Here is a 19665-nt window from a genome sequence, read left to right as displayed (position 1 = left end):
AGTCTGTGAAAACTGTGAATCTAATGATCATGGTGGAGAGAGGAGCCTCTGACAATCCAATCAGTTGATAACAAGCCTACAGAGGCAATCAATTTCACATCCACTCTATCAAAACCTGTAAATTGTCTCCTTTATAAAAATAGGGCCATTAAAAACAACAGTTGTATATGATTCCTTGATTCAAACTAGGAAGTCCCATTATGATAAACTGGATCCTTTTTTCAAGAGAGACCAAGTCAGGAAGGCAGCTTAAGAACAAATCAATGGATAACCCCCCCCCCCCCCCCCAGTCTGGTTGATGATCACCTAGCACGCAGGATGTGACAGCACAGTTCAAAGGTCACCGAAGAGAAAGGTGCACAGATCTACACACCGATTGCAAAGAGAAGGAGACATAGAGAGAGAGAGAGAGAGAGAGAGAGAGAGAGAGAGAGAGAGAGAGAGAGACGCAAGAAGGGGGAGAGAAGGAGAGAGAATTCAGGGGAAGACAAGGACATCATGGTTTCAATCACGGAGACTCAGAGTAAGTGGTTTACAACAGCCTTTCTTACAATCAGTTTGTTTTTTATTTACTGCTCAGGTAAATCTGCTAGTCGACATATTGTACCTGGACTTGAGTTATTTTGTTGTGAACTTTTAACTTTAAAGTGTGTCATGGTGAAAGCCTATAAGGCTATGGATACTGTGAGTTTGAACTCTGTAGACTGCCTAAATGTAGGAACAGACTGTAAAGTTGGTTTAACTACTCGGGATGTCTCGCTAATTTGTATGTGTGTGTGTTTCTCTCTCTATGTGTGTGTGTGTTCCAGAGATCGGTGTTGGTCTCACAGGCTTTGGCCTCTTCTTCCTGCTCTTTGGCGTGCTGCTGTACTTTGACTCTGTCTTGCTGGCGTTTGGGAATGTGAGTAATACACTTTCTAATTTGAAAATGATAATACAAATATATATTTTGTACACAATAAAGAAAATAAATGATGGGTCAACATCTAAATATTGCTCCCAGCGTTGATCAAAGCTCAGAACGCTTATTTTCTTGTTCTGACTGAGTTCTAATCGCGCCTGACTCTTTGTGAACAAGTGGAATCTTGAACAGTGCTTTGTATGTTATGTTGGCCTGCGTCTTATGGATTCGCCTCCCAGATTTGCCTTTTTAGCAGCACATTCACCACTCTCTCAAACAGCTAACTCTGCACTCTCGGGGCACATGCAGAGAGCCTGAAACATGAAACGAACTACCCCAGTTCGGAATCGGGTCCCCTCTAGACAACTATACTGTAGGCGGCGACAGTGTGTTTGTGAGATGCCAGACAAAAGGCCATTTTAAAACCGTCCTGGGACTACTGCCGTGTCTTCAGACATCCCCCAAACAAACAAAAACGGACTCTCAGAGAATGAGTCGCTTATAGATACAGTCAGTCAGGTGGCTAGCTGCCGGCAGAGACTTCTATTGCAGTCACGTTGAAGGGCTCTGGCTAGTATTACTTAGCCAGCTAGAAAGATTACATAAAAAGCTCATGTTAAATGGAGCCTACCTCAGCAGGATCAAAAAATATGCAGGCTACAGGAGGAAGTAGACGATACAGCGAGAGAAAGGAAGAAAGCAGAGAGAGAGAGGTTAGCACAGTGGTTCCTAAACTTGGGGTCGCACCCCAATGTGGGGTCCTCTGAGAAAATCTGTACTAATCTTTTCAAACAATTTTTTTATATAGATGTTTCAAAATGAACATCTCCACAGGGCGTATCTTCACTATAGGTAGGCCTACATGAAATTGCAGTCAAAATACAGCTCTAAAAATGTCATACGATTTTGTTTATATCGGTGGTTGTTCATCTTATCTTGATTGCCTACTGGAGTTTATAGTTTACTCATTATACACCTTTTTTTTCAAATAAAATCACAGGCGTAGACTAACAGTGAAATGCTTACTTACGGGTCCTTTTCCAACAATACACAGTAAATAACGAATAACAATAATGAGTAACAATAACATGGATATATACAGCTAAGTACTGTCGGTGTGTGTGGGAGAACAATGTTTTTGCATAGTGTCAGTGCAAGAGAGTTAGTGCAGAAAAGGGTCTATGCAGGTAGTCCGGGTAACCATTCCGCAGGGTTGTTTAGCAGTCTTATGGCTTGGCACAAGCTGTTCAGGGTCCTGTTGGTTCCAGACTTCGTGCACTGGTACTGCTGGCCTTGCGGGAGCAGAGAGAATAGTCTATAGCTTGGGTGGCTGGGGTCCTTGACCATTTTTTGTGCCTTCCTCTGACACTGTCTGGTATTTAGGTCCTGGATGTCAAGGAGCTCGGTCCAGTGATGTACTGGGCCGTATTCACCATACTCTTGCGGTCGGGTGCCTTGCAGTTGCCGTACAAAGTGGGGATGCAACAAGTTAAGATGCTCTCAATGGTGCAGCTGCGGAACTTTTGGAGGATCTGAGGATCCATGCCAAATCTTTTCAGCCTCCTGATGGGGAAGAGGCATTGTCGTGCCCTCAACTTTGTGGGTGTGTGTCGAACATGTTAATTTCTTAGTGACGTGGACACCTTTGGAACTTGAAGCTCTCGACCCGCTCCACTACAGCCCCATTAATGTGAATGGGGGCATGCTCACCCCTCCATTTCCTGTACTCCACTATCAACTCCTTTGTCTTGCTGACGTTGAGGGAAAGGTTGTTGGCTTGGTAACACACTGCCAGGTCTCTGACCTCCTCTCAAACTTGATGATGGTGTTGGAGTCGTGGGCCAGGCAGTCACGGGTGAACAGGGAGTACAGGAGGGGACTAAGCACACACTGTTGAGGGGCCTTCGTGTTTATGGTTGGATATGTTGTTGCCTACTCTCATCGTCTGGGGGGCGGCCCGTTAGGAAGTCCAGGATCCAGTTGTAGCGGAAGGGGTTCAGTCCCAGGGTCCTGAGCTTAGTGATGAGAGTGAAGGGGACTATGATGTTGAACTGTTGTAGTCAGTGAACAGCATTCTTATACTGAACAAAAACATAAATGCAACATGCAACAATTTCAAAGATTTACTGACTTACAATCTATATAAAGAAATCAGTGAATTGAAATGAATTCATTAGGCCCTAATCTATGGATTTCACATGACTGGGAATACAGATGTGCATCTGTTGATCACAGACACCTGTAAAAAAAGAAGGGGTGTGGTTCAGAAAACCAGTCAGTATCTTGTGTCACCATCATTGCCTCATGCAGCACGACACATCTCCTTCGCACAGAGTTGATCAGGCTGTTGATTGGGGCCTTTGGAATGTTGTCCCAATCCTCTTCAATGGCTGTGCAAAGTTGCAGGATATTGGCAGGAACTGGAACACGCTGTCGTATACGTCGATCCAGAGCATCACATGTCTGGTGAGTATGCAGGCCATGGAAGAACTGGGACATTTTCAACTTCCAGGAATTGTGTACAGATCCTTGCGACATGGGGCTGTGGATTATCATGCTGCAACATGGGGTGATGGTGGCGGATGAATGGCACAACAATGGACATCAGGATCTTGTCACTGTATCTATGGGCATTCAAATTACCATCGGTAAAATGGAATTGTGTTCAATGTCCGTAGCTAATACCTGCCCATACCATAACCCCACCAAACGCAAGTTAAATGTTGGTCCCATGTTTCATGAGCTGAAATAAAAGATCCCAGAAATGTTCCATATGCAGAGTTGGCTGAGAGCCAGAGGAAGGCATAGCACTACAGGTTTCACATGGGTTTAATACTAAAACAGGAGGATCCAACCCCAGTCCCAGAGTGCTTCAGTATCTTCTGAACTATACTGAACAAAAATATAAAGTTTAACATGTAAAGTATTGGTCCCATGTTTCATGAGCTGAAATAAAAGATCCCAGAAATGTTCCATACAGTATGCACAAAAAGCTTATTTCTCTCAAATGTTGTACACAAATTTGTTTACATCCCTGTTAGTGAGCATTTCTCCTTTGCCAAGATAATCCATCCACCTAACAGGTGTGGCATATCAAGAAGCTGATTAAACAGCTCGATCATTACACAGGTGCACCTTGTGATGGGGACAATAAAAGGCCACTCTAAAATGTTTTGTCACACAATACAATGCCACAGTGCAATTTGCATGCTGACTGCAGGAATGTCCACCAGAGCTGTTACTAGAAAAATGGAATGTTAATTTTTCTACCATAAGCCACCTGCAACGTCATTTTTGAAAATTTGGCTGTACGTCCAACCGGCCTCACAACGGCAGGCCATGTGTAACTACTCTAGCCCAGGACCTCCACATCCAGCTTCTTCACCTGCGGGATCATCTGAGACCAGCCGCCCAGACAGCTGGTGAAACTGAGGAGTATTTATGTCTGTAATATAGCCCTTTTATGGGGAAAAACTCATCCTGATTGGCTGGGCCTGGCACCCCAGTGGTTGGGCCTGGCTCCCAGGTGGGTGGGCCTATACCCTCCCAGACTCACCAATGGCTGTGCCCCTGCCCAGTCATTTGAAATCCATAGATTAGGTTCTAATGAATTTATGTAAATTGACTAATTTCCTTATATGTACTGTTACTCAGTAAAATTGTTGAAATTGTTGCACGTTGCGTTTAAATTTGGGTTCAGTATAATTTAAGAAAAGAGATATCTATGGAAAGAGTTTATGATTTTATGCAATTCATCATCACAACTCACTGAGCAGTCGCTGATGCTATGTGTCAGTGTGAATCATTTCCCATATTTCCACCTTCTCAGGGGTATAACATTACAATTGTATAGCTAATAGGCTATGTGTTTGTAGATCGACTGAGATTTAATGTATCTACAGCAGCCAAGGTGGCGACCGCGGAACTCTAACTCTGTTGGCAATTCGGTTGCATGACAATAGTCACAGTAACAGGAAATAACAGTGACAATAATAGCATCACAAACAGGAAAAGAGTTTTCTATATTTTCATACTTCTTTCCTTCAGGTTCTGTTTCTGACTGGTCTGACGTTCATCATTGGCCTGAGGAGGACGGCCGGCTTCTTCTTCCAGAGACAGAAGCTCAGAGGCTCCACCTTATTCCTGGGGGGCGTGGCCTTGGTGCTGTTCCGCTGGCCAATCATCGGCATGGCCGTGGAGAGCTACGGCTTCGTGCTCCTGTTCAGGTGAGTTCAAAAGCACATCTGGGGTATTGATAGAGAGGACATTTTAGATGTTACATTTTTGTTGTTGTCATTCAGCACTTTCATCCAGAGCGTCTTAGAAGACATGCTTTCTAGAAAGCAAGGTGGAACAACCACATAGCAACAGGAGAGCTGGGAGACGATTAGGTATGAGAGACGTACAGTACCTTGGTGGCAGCACCGTATTTTTAAACGCCTGCTTCTCCTCGTTTCCTTTCTTTGATGCCAACTGATTGGAAAGTTCCAGGGGAAAGCAGTATCAACTTTCCCAGACCTCTCAACTATATTGGCCTTCAATTTAAAACAGACAAAGCAAAGGAGGGATTCCATTTAAGGTTGTTTGGAAACAGTGCGTTTAACACAGCAGCTATATGACTGATGCCATGCCAACACTTTCAAAATGAACACCCAGTTTGGAAGATCACAGACGCTACCACGTCCGAGTTTCTCTTCCACCTTATCCAAGGTTCTGACATGACTGAAGGGTCAAAGAAAGCCAACATCACTTTACTGACCGCGTCCAGGGACCAGCCCTGGACCACTTTCTGAGAAAAACTGTGGACAAAGCACGTGAGAAAGCTTCAATCCCAAAAATAATGTCTGATATGTCTAAAGGGATATTTGTCTTGGGAATAGTTCTGAAGTTCTGTATCCTGGGCAACACCAAAGACAGAATCACTCTGTGGTAGTTGTAAGCTGAAGTGACAGTGTCTGCTGGGTTGAAATGTTCTCACTTCTTATGTATCTCTATATCTCCTTCCAGGTCATTCTTCCCTGTGGCGTGTGGATTCATTTTATCGTTGGTGAATATACCCTATCTCAATGTGGTGAGAGCAACAATCATTATTTTTTTCAACTGTGACTGTCACTAAGCCAGACTCATCACTTTGAATAAACATAATACATTATGATTTTTTTCATTCTCCCACAAAATAGCCGAGATCCATCAGTAAATACGGGAAGCGTTGTTTGGGCTCTCAAAGCAATGGAAAAACAACAACAATACATGAGCCCGTCTCCAAGACTACTTGACGTTTGGGTACACCCCAGATATTTCATCAAAGACAACATTTTTCCAAATAACATTTTCACAATGTGTCTAGTGGCAAGTTATAGTCTCCCGATAGTGCTGCTTCATGAAAGACTGAAATCTCTCTCTCTCGCTTCTCTTTTTTTTCTCCAAGGGAAACAGCTCCTCTATGATCTGAGGGAAGAGAAAGGGAGTGGAAGCTCTCTATATTTATCTCACTCTTTCTCTCTTCTTTCTTTCATGTCCCAGTTGTACAACAACTTCATAGGAAGTAGCCCTTCTATTGTCTGAGGAAAGGGAGAGAGAGAAGCCGAAAAAGAAGAGAGGAGGAATGGAAGTGATGGATGACAAAAGGAGAAGTGTATTTGGGCTCAGACTGGCTATGACCTTTGACAGAGACTGATGGAGCGGGGAGGTAGCTTAGAGCCTTCCCCCATCAACAACCATGAACCAACCGATGGACTCTTCTTCTTGAAATGTTTACATAAAACATGAACCACCACATGATGTGTGGCAATGACTAGCTGCCCTACCACTAATGTACATGGTTGGGAGTAACCGATTACATGTAATCAATGACATGTAATCATTTACAAGAAACTGTAACTGCAATCAGTTACGTTACAAGCAGAAATATTGTAATCAGATTACAGATACTTTTGAAAAACTAGGTGATTAGTTCTTGGATTACTTTTACATTTAGAAAGGATGTTTGCAGAAAAAAATACATTATAACACCTTTCTGTTTTCTCAATTCAGCATTGACAAAACGGCACGTTTAAGTTTGTTCAGCCTGAGAGAGTCTGACCATAAGTCAGAGACCACTATGATGCGTTTGATGGATCCTTTTTGTCTCTTTAGAGGAAGGCATTCAAAAAGCAACTGAAAGTTATCAGATTATTACTTAGTTTGGGTAATCATTTAGAAAGTAACCTACCCAACCCTGCTTATGTATTTATAATAAAACCATATTTTTGATCTACAGTTTATCATACTCTTTATTATAGTTGTAGTCAAGCAACTACGAGCCCTTCTGTTAAACACACTTTGGGCTCAATTCAATCCATAGTGCTGAACTGCGATAGAAATTTAAAGTCAATGTTCCGCCATTCGAAGAGAATGCATTTATGGTTAATGCTGTATATGTTGGTTCAATCGAAATTAACTTTAAATTTCGCTCTAAAGTGTGGATCTTCAGCACTATGGATTGAATCGAGCCCTACACATTTTATTTATTTACAGTGCATTCGGAAAGTATTCAGACCACTTGATTTGTTCCATATTATGTTACGTTACAGCCTTCTAAAATGTACTAAATAATTGTATCCCCTCGTCAATCTACACACAATACACCATATTTACAAAGCAAAAACAGGTTTTTAGAAATTTTAGTAAATGTATTACAAATAAAAAACAAGTATTCAGACCCTTTGTTATGAGACTCAAAATTAAGCTCAGCTGAATCCTGTTTCCATTGATTATCCTTGAGATGTTTCTTAAACTTGATTTGAGTCCACCTGTGGTAAATGTAATTAATTGGACATGATTTGGAAAGGCACAAACCTCTATATAAGGTCCCACAGTTGACAGTGCATTTCAGAGCAAAAACCAAGCCATGAGGTCGAAGGAGTTGTCCGTAGAGCTCAAAAACAGGGTTGTGTTGAGGCATAGATCTGGGGAAGGGTACTAAATAATTTCTGCAACATTGAAGGTCCCTAAGAACACAGTGGCCACCAAGACTCTCCCTAGAGCTGGCCGCCCGGCCAAACTGAGCAATCGGGGGAGAAGGGCCTTGGTCAGGGAGGTGACCCAATGGTCACTCTCACAGAGCTCCAGAGTTCCTCTGTGGCACTCCACCAATCAGGTTTTTATAGTAGAGTGGCCAGACAGAAGCCACTCCTTAGTAAAAGGCACATGATAGCCCGCTTGGAGTTTGCTAATAGGCACCTAAAGACTCTCAGACGATGAGAAACAAGATGGTCTGATGAAACCAAGATAGAACTCTTTGGCCTGAATGCCAAGCGTCACGTATGGAGGAAACCTGGCACCATCCCTACGGTGAAGCATGGTGGTGGCAGCACCATGCTATGGGGATGTTTTTCAGTGACAGGGACTGGGAGACTGATCAGGATTGGGGGAAAGATGAACGGAACAAAGTACAGAGAGATCCTTGATGAAAACCTGCTCCAGAGCACTCAGGACTTCAGACTGGGGCAAGGTTCACCATCCAACAGGACAATGACCCTAAGCACACAAACAAGACAATGCAGGAGTGGCTTCATGACAAGTCTATGAATGTCTTGAGTGGCCCAGGCAGAGTCCGGACTTGAACCGGATCTAACATTTCTGGAGAGACCTGAAAATAGCTGCGCAGCGACGCTCCCCATCCAATCTGACAGAGCTTGAAAGGATTTGCAGAGAAAAATGTGAGAAACTCCCCAAATACAGGTGTGCCAAGCTTGTAGAGTCATTGATGACCTTTTTTTAACCTTTATTTAAGGCATGTCAGTTACAAACAAATTCTTATTTACAATGGGGAACAGTGGGTTAACTGCCTTGTTCAGGGGCAGAATGACATATTTTTACTTTGTCAGCTCGGGGATTCGATCTAGCAACCTTTCAGTTACTGGCCCAACGCTCTAACCACTTATCTACCTGCCGCCCCAGGTATATAAATAATATATCTATTTTTTATCCATTTTAGAATAAGGCTGTACGGTAACAAAATGTGGAAAAAGCCAAGGGGTGTTACGGCTGTCCTCGCTGACAGAAGGTGGGGACCAAAACGCAGAGTGGTTAGTGTTCATTCTTTTAATGAAAATCAACAAAACACTTCAAAATACAAAAACAACCAACGTGACAAAACCGAAACCGTCCTGTGTGGCAACAAAAAACCTCCACAGGAACAAACACCCACAAAACACAAGTGAAACCCTGGCTGCCTAAGTATGATTCTCAATCAGGGACAACGATTGACAGCTGTCTCTGATTGAGAATCATACCAGGCCGAACACAAAATCCCAACATAGAAAATCAACCATAGACAACCCACCCAACTCACGCCCTGACCAACTAAAATAAATACAAAACAAAGGAAAACAGGTCAGGAACGTGACAGAACCCGGTGCGAACTCCGGGCGCACCAGCACAAAGTCTAGGGGAGGGTCTGGGTGGGCGTCTGTCCACGGTGGCGGCTCTGGCGCTGGTCGTGGTCCCCACCCCACCATAGTCAACCCCCGCTTCCGTGGCCTCCTCCCAATATCCACCCTCCATGTCAATCCCACTATTCCAAAGGGCAGTAACAGACTGAGGGGCAGCACCGGACTGAGGGGCAGCACCGGACTGAGGGGCAGCACCGGACTGAGGGGCAGCACCGGACTGAGGGGCGGATCCTGGCTGGCTGGCTCTGGCGGATCCTGGCTGGCTGGCTCTGGCGGATCCTGGCTGGCTGGCTCTGGCGGATCCTGGCTGGCGGCTGGCTCTGGCGGATCCTGGCTGGCGGCTGGCTCTGGCGGATCCTGGCTGGCGGCTGGCTCTGGCGGATCCTGGCTGGCGGCTGGCTCTGGCGGATCCTGGCTGGCGGCTGGCTCTGGCGGATCCTGGCTGGCGGAAGGCTCTGGCGGATCCTGGCTGGCGGAAGGCTCTGGCGGATCCTGGCTGGCGGAAGGCTCTGGCGGATTCTGGCTGGCTGGCAGCTCCTGGCTTGCTGGCTCTGGTTGGTCCTTGCTGGACGGCTCTGGCTGGTCCTGGCTGGACGGCTCTGGCTGGTCCTGGCTGGACGGCTCTGGCTGGTCCTGGCTGGACGGCTCTGGCTGGTCCTGGCTGGACGGCTCTGGCTGGTCCTGGCTGGACGGCACTGGCTGGTCCTGGCTGGACGGCTCTGAAGGCTCGGGACAGACGGGCAGCGCTGGGCAGGCAGACAGTTCAGACCACGCTGGGCAGGCAGGCAGTTCAGACAGCGCTGGGAAGGCAGACAGTTCGGGCAGCGCTGAGCAGGCAAGCAGCGCAGGCGGCGTTGGGCAGACGGCCGACTCTGACCTGCTGAGGCGCACAGTAGGCCTGGTGCGTGGTGCCGGAACTGGAGGCACTGGGCTGGAGACACGCACCACAGGGAGAGTGCGTGGAGGAGGAACAGGGCTCTGGAAACGCACTGGAAGCCTGGTGCGTGGTGTCGGCACTGATGGTACTGGGCTGGGGTGGGAAGGTGGCGCCGGATATACCGGACCGTGAAGGAGGACACGCGCTCTTGAGCACCGAGCCTCCCCAACCTTACCAGGTTGAATGGTCCCCGTAGCCCTGCCAGTGCGGCGAGGTGGAATAGCCCGCACTGGGCTATGCAGGCGAACCGGGGACACCACCTGTAAGGCTGGTGCCATGTACGCCGGCCCGAGGAGACGTACTGGAGGCCAGATATGTTGGGCCGGCTTCATGGCACCCGGCTCGATGCCCAACCTAGCCCTACCAGTGCGGCAAGGTGGAATAGCCCGCACTGGGCTAAGCACGCGTACTGGGGACACCGTGCGCTCCACCGCATAACACGGTGTCTGACCAGTACAACGCCCTCTCACTCCACGGTAAGCCCGGGGAGTTGGCTCTGGTATCCAACCCGGCTTCGCCACACTCCCCTTTAGCCCCCCCCCCCCCAAGAAATTTTTGGGTGAGCCTCTCGGGCTTCCGTGCTAGCCGCGTACCCTCATACCTCCGGTTCCTCTCTCCGGTTGCCTCTGCTCTCCTCGCTGCCTCCAGCTGTTCCCATGGGAGGCGATCCTTTCCAGCCAGGATCTCCTCCCATGTGTAGCAACCCTTGCCGTTCAAGACGTCTTCCCATGTCCATTCCTCTGTCTGTCTCTGCTGCTGTCGCTGCCCTTCTCCACTCCGCTTGGTCCTCTTGTGGTGGGTGTTTCTGTTACGGTCGTCGTAATCCTCCTCCTCGGACGAGGAGGAGAGGCGAGAAGGATCAGACCAATACGCGGAGTGATTTGTGTCCATGATTATTTAATGAATCGAAACTGAACACGAAACAAAAATAACATAAAACAACCGACAAACAGTCCCGTGTGGCACGAATGCAGACACGCGATACAACCACCCACCCAACTCACGCCCTGACCAACTAAAATAAATACAAAACAAAGGAAAACAGGTCAGGAACGTGACAAGGGGTCTGAATAGTTTCAGAATGAACTGTATTTCCATGGTATGTTGTACATTTAGAAAGTGTTGTGTGTTACCTATTTAACATTTACTTAAGTGATAATGCCCGAGAAGCCTGTGTTTGAAGGATATACAGTACCAGTCAAAACGTTTGGACACGTTGACAAGTTGATCAATTGCCTGGCTGGGCTAATAAGACAGTGGATTGCGCAGTCAGATGGAACAGAGTAAATAGGCATTTTAACATCGTAGATTTAGCCGGTGGTAACTTCTGGAATAGACACCGGCTTGAATGTGGGTTTAACCAATCAGCCTTCAGGATTAGACCTCCCATTGTATAATAGTAGATATGCCTTTGATTATTCAGAATGTCTAGTGAATTACTTTTTCCACTCCTTTTTTGGGGAAATGGACTAGCAACTGTAGCCAGTGCTATTTTGTAGCATCCCATACCCCTTTTGTGTAGTTTAAATACAAGGAACAACATCAAGAAGACATTGGGTATGAGGCTACATATTCATCAAACCACTTCTCCTTTGCAATGTTCCATTATTTTGTTTATAGTCTGGATGATCTTGACATGTCACATTCTTTTGTTTATTGTCCGGATGATCGTGACATAAAGCTCAATTACCCTGCATTATGTGCTGGATGGGTCTAAATAAAACTTAATTGGTTCCAATTCAGGGGATTCACTTCTGAGAAATTCTGGCAATCACCAAACAGAAGAGAGGACAGGAGGATGAAAGGAGAGATAGAAAGAAGGGGGGACGTCCAAGCACACCAGGTTACAACACAGGGACGATGACGCAAGTGGTCTCCCTACAAAAGCCCCTTTGGGGTGGGTAGTGAGGACACCGTCGGAGTGGTCTACATATCTTTCCTCTTCAGGCGGCTCCACAGGGAAACAGGTAAGCCAATGTTGTTCCTTCCATGGTAGATTTTTTTATGGTGAACAGAATATGTATGCCATTGCCTTGAAACTGAGTGGTTTGTCAACTTGGTGTTGAAATCAACCACATTGATTGCTCCTGGTTCTAAACAAACAAGGTATTTGGCCTAAATTTCAGCAAGTAGTATTCAAGAAAAAAACTGGGTTTCCAGGAAGTTCAAGATATCAAGAATCACCTATTTTTGTCAGTCTATTGTTCTCTTAATTTACATTCAATGTACTGTACATATGCCTTGTCAAGTACATATGCCATGTCAAGATTTTCAGGAACATAGTAAAGGTTGTGGTTAGTGTGGTGTACTGTAATAAACCAGAGGAGTGCCAGGTTAACCAGATCCACAGCTGAGGCAGGCAGTGATCAGTATCCCTTTGTTAACTGAGATCTGCACTGCAGGATCAGTGTCTTTGACTTTAGCGGAGCATGGAAAGCAGATAAACTACTAGGTTAAAGGCCTCTTTAGTGTTTAACGAGCCAGAAGAGTCAATGCTTGAGTCAAGGTTCCCCTCCATCAAAACCACAATCTGGAGGTTTCTGAAGATAACATTATTTTTAGGCTATTCTATTAGTTTTTTTATGCAATTTAACAGACACTTTTATCCAAAGTGACTTACAGTCATGCGTGCATACCTTTTTTACATATATAGGTGTTCCCGGGAATCAAACCCACTATCCTGGCATTGCAAGCATCATACTCTACCAATTGAGCTACATAGGACCACGTTTAATTTGACTTTATGAGTACTGTGTTGAATAGATACATTCAACTGGTTACTGAAAATATTCTATGTGGGTCCAAAGTGGATTTTTTAAAATATCATTAATATAATTCAGGATATATCGGTATATGAAAACCTTTTAAAACATTTGTAGCTAAGGTTTCCCTTCCGCTTAACTGTCCAAAGTAAGCAAGTCAGGAAAAATAATTAGCCAATAAAAAGTGATTCAGGGCTCCCTGGAAAGCTCCTTGAATATGAAAGATTTGGAAATGTTTACTTTCTCATCGTTACAATGTGGTGTTTGGGCAGAAATGGGACTCTAGCAGTGAGTAAACAGGACACTTGAATATCAAGCGCATCCCTTCAGTCAGCCAGAGATAACTGAGGAAGTAGTGGTTGGTAATGATGTCACAGACCTTTGATGCTCCTGTTTGAAGTCAACTGTTGAGTTTTTGAGAGTGTGTGTGCGTGTGTGCGTGTGTGTATGTGAGGGAATGGGGGGTAGGAGGAGATCATTCTGTTTTGTGTGTGTGCGTTTCCGTGCGTGCATGCATGATAATCTATGTGTGTGTCTGAAAGAGTGAGTTTCTGTCTTCGTTGAGAAGAGTATGAGCAGCTCTGGGAGTATTCTGTCAGCTGTGGCAGGTCAATACCCCAACCTTTCCCCTGTGTTCCTCCTGCGTGCTCTGCAGGGTGAGTTGCTTTCATCTCCACAGAGCAGGTGATATGAGTTAACACTGAGGTCACATTGGCAAGTTGCCCAGCAACCACACACATCCCTGACACATCAAACTGCCTTTTACACACATCCCCAATACATCAAACTGCCTTTTACACATCTCCCTAATACATCAACTACCTTTTACACACATCCCCAATGCATTAAACTGCCTTTTACACAGATCCACAATACATCAAACTTCCTTTTACACAGATCCACAATACATCAAACTTCCTTTTACACATCTCCCCAATACATCAACTGCCTTTTACACATCTCCCCAATACATCAACTGCCTTTTACACATCTCCCCAATAACTCAACTGCCTTTTACACATCTCCCCAATAACTCAACTGCCTTTTACACATGTCCCCAATACATCAACTGCCTTTTACACACATCCCCAATACATCAACTGCCTTTTAAACACATCCACAATACATAAAACTGCCTTTTACACATCTCCCCAATACATCAACTGCCTTTTACACACATCCCCAATACATAAAACTGCCTTTTACACATCTCCCCAATACATCAACTGCCTTTTACATACATCCCCAATACATCAACTGCCTTTTACACACATCCCCAATACATCAACTGCCTTTTACACACATCCCCAATACATCAACTGCCTTTTACACATCTCCCCAATACATCAACTGCCTTTTACACATCTCCCCAATAACTCAACTGCCTTTTACACATCTCCCCAATAACTCAACTGCCTTTTACACATGTCCCCAATACATCAACTGCCTTTTACACACATCCCCAATACATCAACTGCCTTTTACACACATCCCCAATACATCAAACTGCCTTTTACACACATCCACAATACATAAAACTGCCTTTTACACATCTCCCCAATACATCAACTGCCTTTTACACACATCCCCAATACATAAAACTGCCTTTTACATACATCCCCAATACATCAACTGCCTTTTACACACACCCCAATACATCAACTGCCTTTTACACATCTCCCCAATACATCAACTGCCATTTACACATCTCCCCAATACATCAACTGTCTTTTACACACATCCCAATACATCAACATGCCTTTAAACACATCCCCAACACATCAACTGCCTTTTACATACATCCCAAATACATCAAAGTGTATTTAACACACATCCACAATACATCACCTGCCTTTTACACACATCCCCAATACATCAAACTGCCTTTTACACACATCCCCAATACATCAAACTGCCTTTTACACACATCCACAATACATCAAACTGCCTTTTACATACATCCCCAATACATCAACTGCCTTTTACACACATCCCCAATACATCAACTGCCTTTTACACATCTCCCCAATAAATCAACTGCCATTTACACATCTCCCCAATACATCAACTGTCTTTTACACACATCCCCAACACATCAAACTGCCTTTTACATACATCCCAAATACATCAAAGTGTATTTAACACACATCCACAATACATCACCTGCCTTTTACACACATCCCCAATACATCAAACTGCCTTTTACACACATCCCCAATACATCAACTGCCTTTTACACACATCCCCAATACATCAACTGGCTTTTACACATCTCCCCAATACATCAACTACCTTTTACACACATCCACAATACTTCAAACTGCCTTTTGCACACAACCCCAATACATCAAACTGCCTTTTACACACATCCACAATACATCAAACTGCCTTTTACATACATCCCCAATACATCAACTGCCTTTTACACACATCCCCAATACATCAACTGCCTTTTACACATCTCCCCAATACATCAACTGCCATTTACACATCTCCCCAATACATCAACTGTCTTTTACACACATCCCAATACATCAACATGCCTTTAAACACATCCCCAACACATCAACTGCCTTTTACATACATCCCAAATACATCAAAGTGTATTTAACACACATCCACAATACATCACCTGCCTTTTACACACATCCCCAATACATCAAACTGCCTTTTACACACATCCCCAATACATCAAACTGCCTTTTACACATCTCCCCAATACATCAACTACCTTTTACACACATCCACAATACTTCAAACTGCCTTTTGCACACAACCCCAATACATCAACTGCCTTTCACACACATCCACAATACCTCAAACTGCCTTTTACACACATCAACTGCCTTTTGAATACATCCCAAATACATAAACTGCCTTTTACACACATCCAAAATACATCAACTGCCTTTTACACACATCCCCAATACATCAACTGCCTTTTACACATCTCCCCAGTACATCAACTGCCTTTTACACACATTCCAATACATCAACATGCCTTTACACACATCCACAATACATCAACTGTTGTCACGCCCTGACCTTAGAGCTTTTTATGTCTCTATTTTCGTTTGTTCAGGGTGTGATTTGGGTGGGCATTCTATGTTCCTTTTTCTATGTGTTGTATTTTTTTTTTACTTTGGCCGGGTATGGTTCTCAATCAGGGACAGCTGTCTATCGTTGTCTTTGATTGGGAACCATACTTAGGTAGCATTTTCCCACCTGTGTTTTGTGGGTAGTTATTTTCTGTTTAGTGTTTTCTGCACCTGACAGAACTGTTCGTTGTCGTTTCTCGTTTTGTTATTTTTGTTCTAGTGTTCAGTATTAATAAAAATCTTGAACATTTACCACGCTGCGCTTTGGTCCGACTACTCCTCTTCAGACGACGAAAACCGTTACAGAACTACCCACCACCAAAGGACCAAGCAGCGTGGTAAGAAGGAGGACTGGACATGGGAGGACATTTTAAATGGCAAGGGATCCTGGACGTGGGAGGAGATCCTGGCCTGGAAGGATCGCCTGCCCTGGGAGCAGGTAGAAGCAGAGAGGAAGGCGAAGGCAGCAGCTAAAGCGGAGCGGCAATGTTATGAGGGAACACGGCTGGCAAGGAAGCCTGAGAGGCAGCCCCCCAATTTTTTTTTGGCGGGGGGCACATGGTAGGTGTTGCAGAGTCAGGTTGGAGACCTGAGCCAACTCCCTGTGCTTACCGTGGCGAGCATGTGACTGGTCAGTCCCCGTGCTATGGGGTGATGCGCACTGTGTCTCGGCCGAGCATTCACAGGCCGGTGTGCTCGGTGCCAGCGTCCCGCATTTGCCGGGTGGAAGTGGGCATCCAGCCAGAACGGGTGGTGCCAGCTCTGTGCTCGAGACCGCCAGTGCGCCTCCACGGCCCAGTGTATCCGGTGCCTCGGCCAAGGAAGAGGCCTCCTGTATGTCTCCCCAGCCTGGTGAATCCTGTGCCTGCTCCCAGAGCCAGGTCTCCTGTGTGTCTCCCCAGCCTGGTGAATCCTGTGCATGCGCCCAGCCCGGAGCCTCCAGAGACGGCCTCCAGCCCGGAGCCTCCAGAGACGGCCTCCAGCCCGGAGCTTCCAGAGACGGCCTCCAGCCCGGAGCCTCCAGAGACGGCCTCCAGCCCGGAGCCTCCAGAGACGTTCTCCAGTCCGGTCCCTCCAGCGACGCCCTCCAGTCCGGAGCCTCCAGAGTCGCCCTCCAGTCCGGAGCCTCCAGCGACGCCCTCCAGTCCGGAGCCTCCAGCGAGGGTGCCCAGTCCGGGGCCTGCAACGAGGGTAACAAGTCCGGGGTCCGCAACGAGGGTGCCCAGTCCGGGGCCCGCAACGAGGGTCCCCTGTCCAGGGTCGGCGGCGAGGGTCCCCGCACTAGAGGCGCCACCAAAGTGGGCCAAGCCAGAGGTGGAGCGGGATATACGTCCCGCACCAGTGCCGCCACCGCGGAGAAATGCCCACCCAGACCCTCCCTTATAGGTTCAGGTTTTGCGGCCGGAGTCCGCACCTTTGGGGGGGGGGGGGGGGTATTGTCACGCCCTGACCTTAGAGCTTTTTATGTCTCTATTTTGGTTTGGTCAGGGTGTGATTTGGGTGGGCATTCTATGTTAATTTTTCTATGTGTTGTATTTCTTTGCTTTGGCCGGGTATGGTTCTCAATCAGGGACAGCTGTCTATCGTTGTCTCTGATTGGGAACCATACTTAGGTAGCATTTTCCACCTGTGTTTTGTGGGTAGTTATTTTCTGTTTAGTGTTTTCTGCACCTGACAGAACTGTTCGTTGTCGTTTCTCATTTTGTTATTTTTGTTCTAGTGTTCAGTGTTAATAAAAATCATGAACACTTACCACGCTGCGCTTTGGTCCGATTCTTCTTCATGCAACGATGACCGTTACAACTGCCTTTTACATACATCCCAAATACATCAAAGTGTATTTAACACACATCCCCAATACATCAACTGCCTTTTACACACATCCACAATACATCAAACTGCATTTCACACTAAACCCACCCCTGCTAAGATGCACTGTATCCATTTACAGAATCCATGTTGATCTAAAGGGGTGAGCAGGTGGACAATATACAGTTATATACATATACAGTTTTATTTTACCATGCTTTATTTTGGCTAGATAATTCACTTTTAAGGCCTTCCTACTACCCCAAGGACTTTTAAAATGTTGGTCATTACTGCACCTTTAACGTACTGGACTTTTCTCCTGTGTTTCTCCTTACAGATACATTAAGCCAAGCGGTGGGTTCCAGGCTAACACCACCAACCATGCTGCAGCTCACCGTGGTTCTGATGTTAATCGCTTCAGTAACAGAGACTTTCCCCGCTAGCAGCCTCAGATACTCCCACTATACCCAAGGTACAGTCACTCATGTAAATTAAATAGTGTCTGTAAATACAGTATGTATGTGACTTAAGAGGACAAATTATCAGTGGTTTAGATCAAATGAGATGAGATAGAAAAAATGAAGGTCATGCTTCACACGAGTGTTAGTCCTAAAATCATAATTTTTACAATGACATGACAGTATTATAACAGACATATAAAGGGTGACTGAGGCATGTGTTGTTTTTGCTCTGGTGACTGTTAAGGCTCATATTTGGATCTACAATGTAATATAAACTTTGTTTCCACAGGGGAGAGTCCAGACAATGCAATGCTAAAAGTCTTGAGAGATGTATCCACTGCATCAACAGAGGGCCCACCCCCTGACAAACTTCCTGCTCTTCTACCCTATGACGTAGACAATCCACTGCTAGAGGCGGAACTACCCAGAAGGGTGTGGTGGTGGTGGTACCCAGCGAAGCCCCAACCACAAAACAGGATTCGTCAGAATCGAGCATGGAGGTCCTCATACAACCATAACTCCTTCGGCCTACGTTATGGAAAATGATTATAAAAAGTTATTACGTCTCTCAGTTATGTACTTGATTATATTTTGAACAGTGCCTGACAATATGATGTAGGTAGATATATTTATGTGTAAAAAGCAGACAAAATTCCAAGGCCTACACTTGAAATATTGCTATATCATCTATGACGATTCATGACAGCTATTGATGAAATTACTTTATAATGACTTTATCATTTCTTGTTTACAACAGCCACTGTCATGTGTTACCCATATGTGTGTGTGTTTTGCGACATGTTTCCGTTCTGATATGTGATAGTTTTATGAATGCAACTGGAAATCAAAAAGATGACACCATTCAATAAATGGTCACTGTAATCCAGCAGACTGAAATGTAATTTATTTTCAGCAATACTTTCAAGCAACTCCACCTCATGTGTTATCAGTTCAACATCAACATGGTTTCCTCTCTACAGAGGGGTTGTGGTCAACACATTTTTCACTGGGGGTTGGCTTATTTGTCTGATCTATTGGTCTATAAACTGCTCAAGCATAAGATGAACTAAGTACTGACAATGTAGAGTAGATAATGTTTTAGAATCAAGTAGCCAAAGCATGTAGATACCCAGAGACAACAGCACCTTTACCGGGTCAGAGACCTTAGGCCTAGAGTAGTAGGACTTTAATACAGTACATGAACATGAAGAGAGTCTACAGTTTTCTTATCGGGATGCTTCTGCTTACCAGGTTGGAAGGTA

General features: G+C 45.3%; 2 protein-coding genes across 4 annotated transcripts; both read left to right on the top strand.

Annotated features, from left to right (window-relative positions):
- The first annotated feature begins 343 nt into the window (after nt 1–343).
- LOC120040940 (vesicle transport protein GOT1A-like) lies at nt 344–12150 on the top strand. 3 transcript variants are annotated; one of them, XM_038985922.1, is made up of 6 exons: nt 344–523; nt 810–901; nt 4949–5127; nt 5909–5972; nt 6082–6184; nt 6425–7162. In XM_038985922.1, the coding sequence occupies exons 1-5, from the start codon at nt 499–501 to the stop codon at nt 6175–6177; spliced, it is 456 nt and encodes a 151-aa protein (XP_038841850.1). In that variant the 5' UTR covers nt 344–498; the 3' UTR covers nt 6178–6184; nt 6425–7162. The 3 variants fall into 3 exon arrangements, with proteins under 3 accessions (XP_038841850.1, XP_038841852.1, XP_038841851.1); XM_038985924.1 differs by lacking the exons at nt 6082–6184; nt 6425–7162 and adding an exon at nt 12017–12150; XM_038985923.1 differs by lacking the exon at nt 6082–6184.
- On the top strand, nt 12130–19267 carry kiss1 (KiSS-1 metastasis suppressor). The gene is made up of 3 exons (XM_038985925.1): nt 12130–12240; nt 18280–18414; nt 18693–19267. Exons 2-3 carry the CDS (start codon nt 18324–18326, stop codon nt 18947–18949), a joined length of 348 nt encoding a protein of 115 aa, XP_038841853.1. The 5' UTR covers nt 12130–12240; nt 18280–18323; the 3' UTR covers nt 18950–19267.
- The last annotated feature ends 398 nt before the right edge of the window (nt 19268–19665 follow it).

Source organism: Salvelinus namaycush, unplaced genomic scaffold, assembly GCF_016432855.1.
Source record: "Salvelinus namaycush isolate Seneca unplaced genomic scaffold, SaNama_1.0 Scaffold394, whole genome shotgun sequence".
Lineage (NCBI taxonomy): Eukaryota > Metazoa > Chordata > Actinopteri > Salmoniformes > Salmonidae > Salvelinus > Salvelinus namaycush.
Note: the sequence above shows the minus strand (reverse complement) of the source record. Positions and strands in the feature narration are given on the sequence as shown.

Bases quoted from the DNA above. Each gene is read 5' to 3' on its own strand.
- LOC120040940 (XM_038985922.1), top strand. From the start codon at position 499: ATGGTTTCAATCACGGAGACTCAGA. The intron at 524-809 runs GTAAGTGGTTTA...TGTGTGTTCCAG, and splicing joins TTCAATCACGGAGACTCAGA to AGATCGGTGTTGGTCTCACA. The intron at 902-4,948 runs GTGAGTAATACA...TCTTTCCTTCAG, and splicing joins TCTTGCTGGCGTTTGGGAAT to GTTCTGTTTCTGACTGGTCT.
- kiss1 (XM_038985925.1), top strand. From the start codon at position 18,324: ATGCTGCAGCTCACCGTGGTTCTGATGTTAATCGCTTCAGTAACAGAG. The intron at 18,415-18,692 runs GTACAGTCACTC...TTGTTTCCACAG, and splicing joins ATACTCCCACTATACCCAAG to GGGAGAGTCCAGACAATGCA.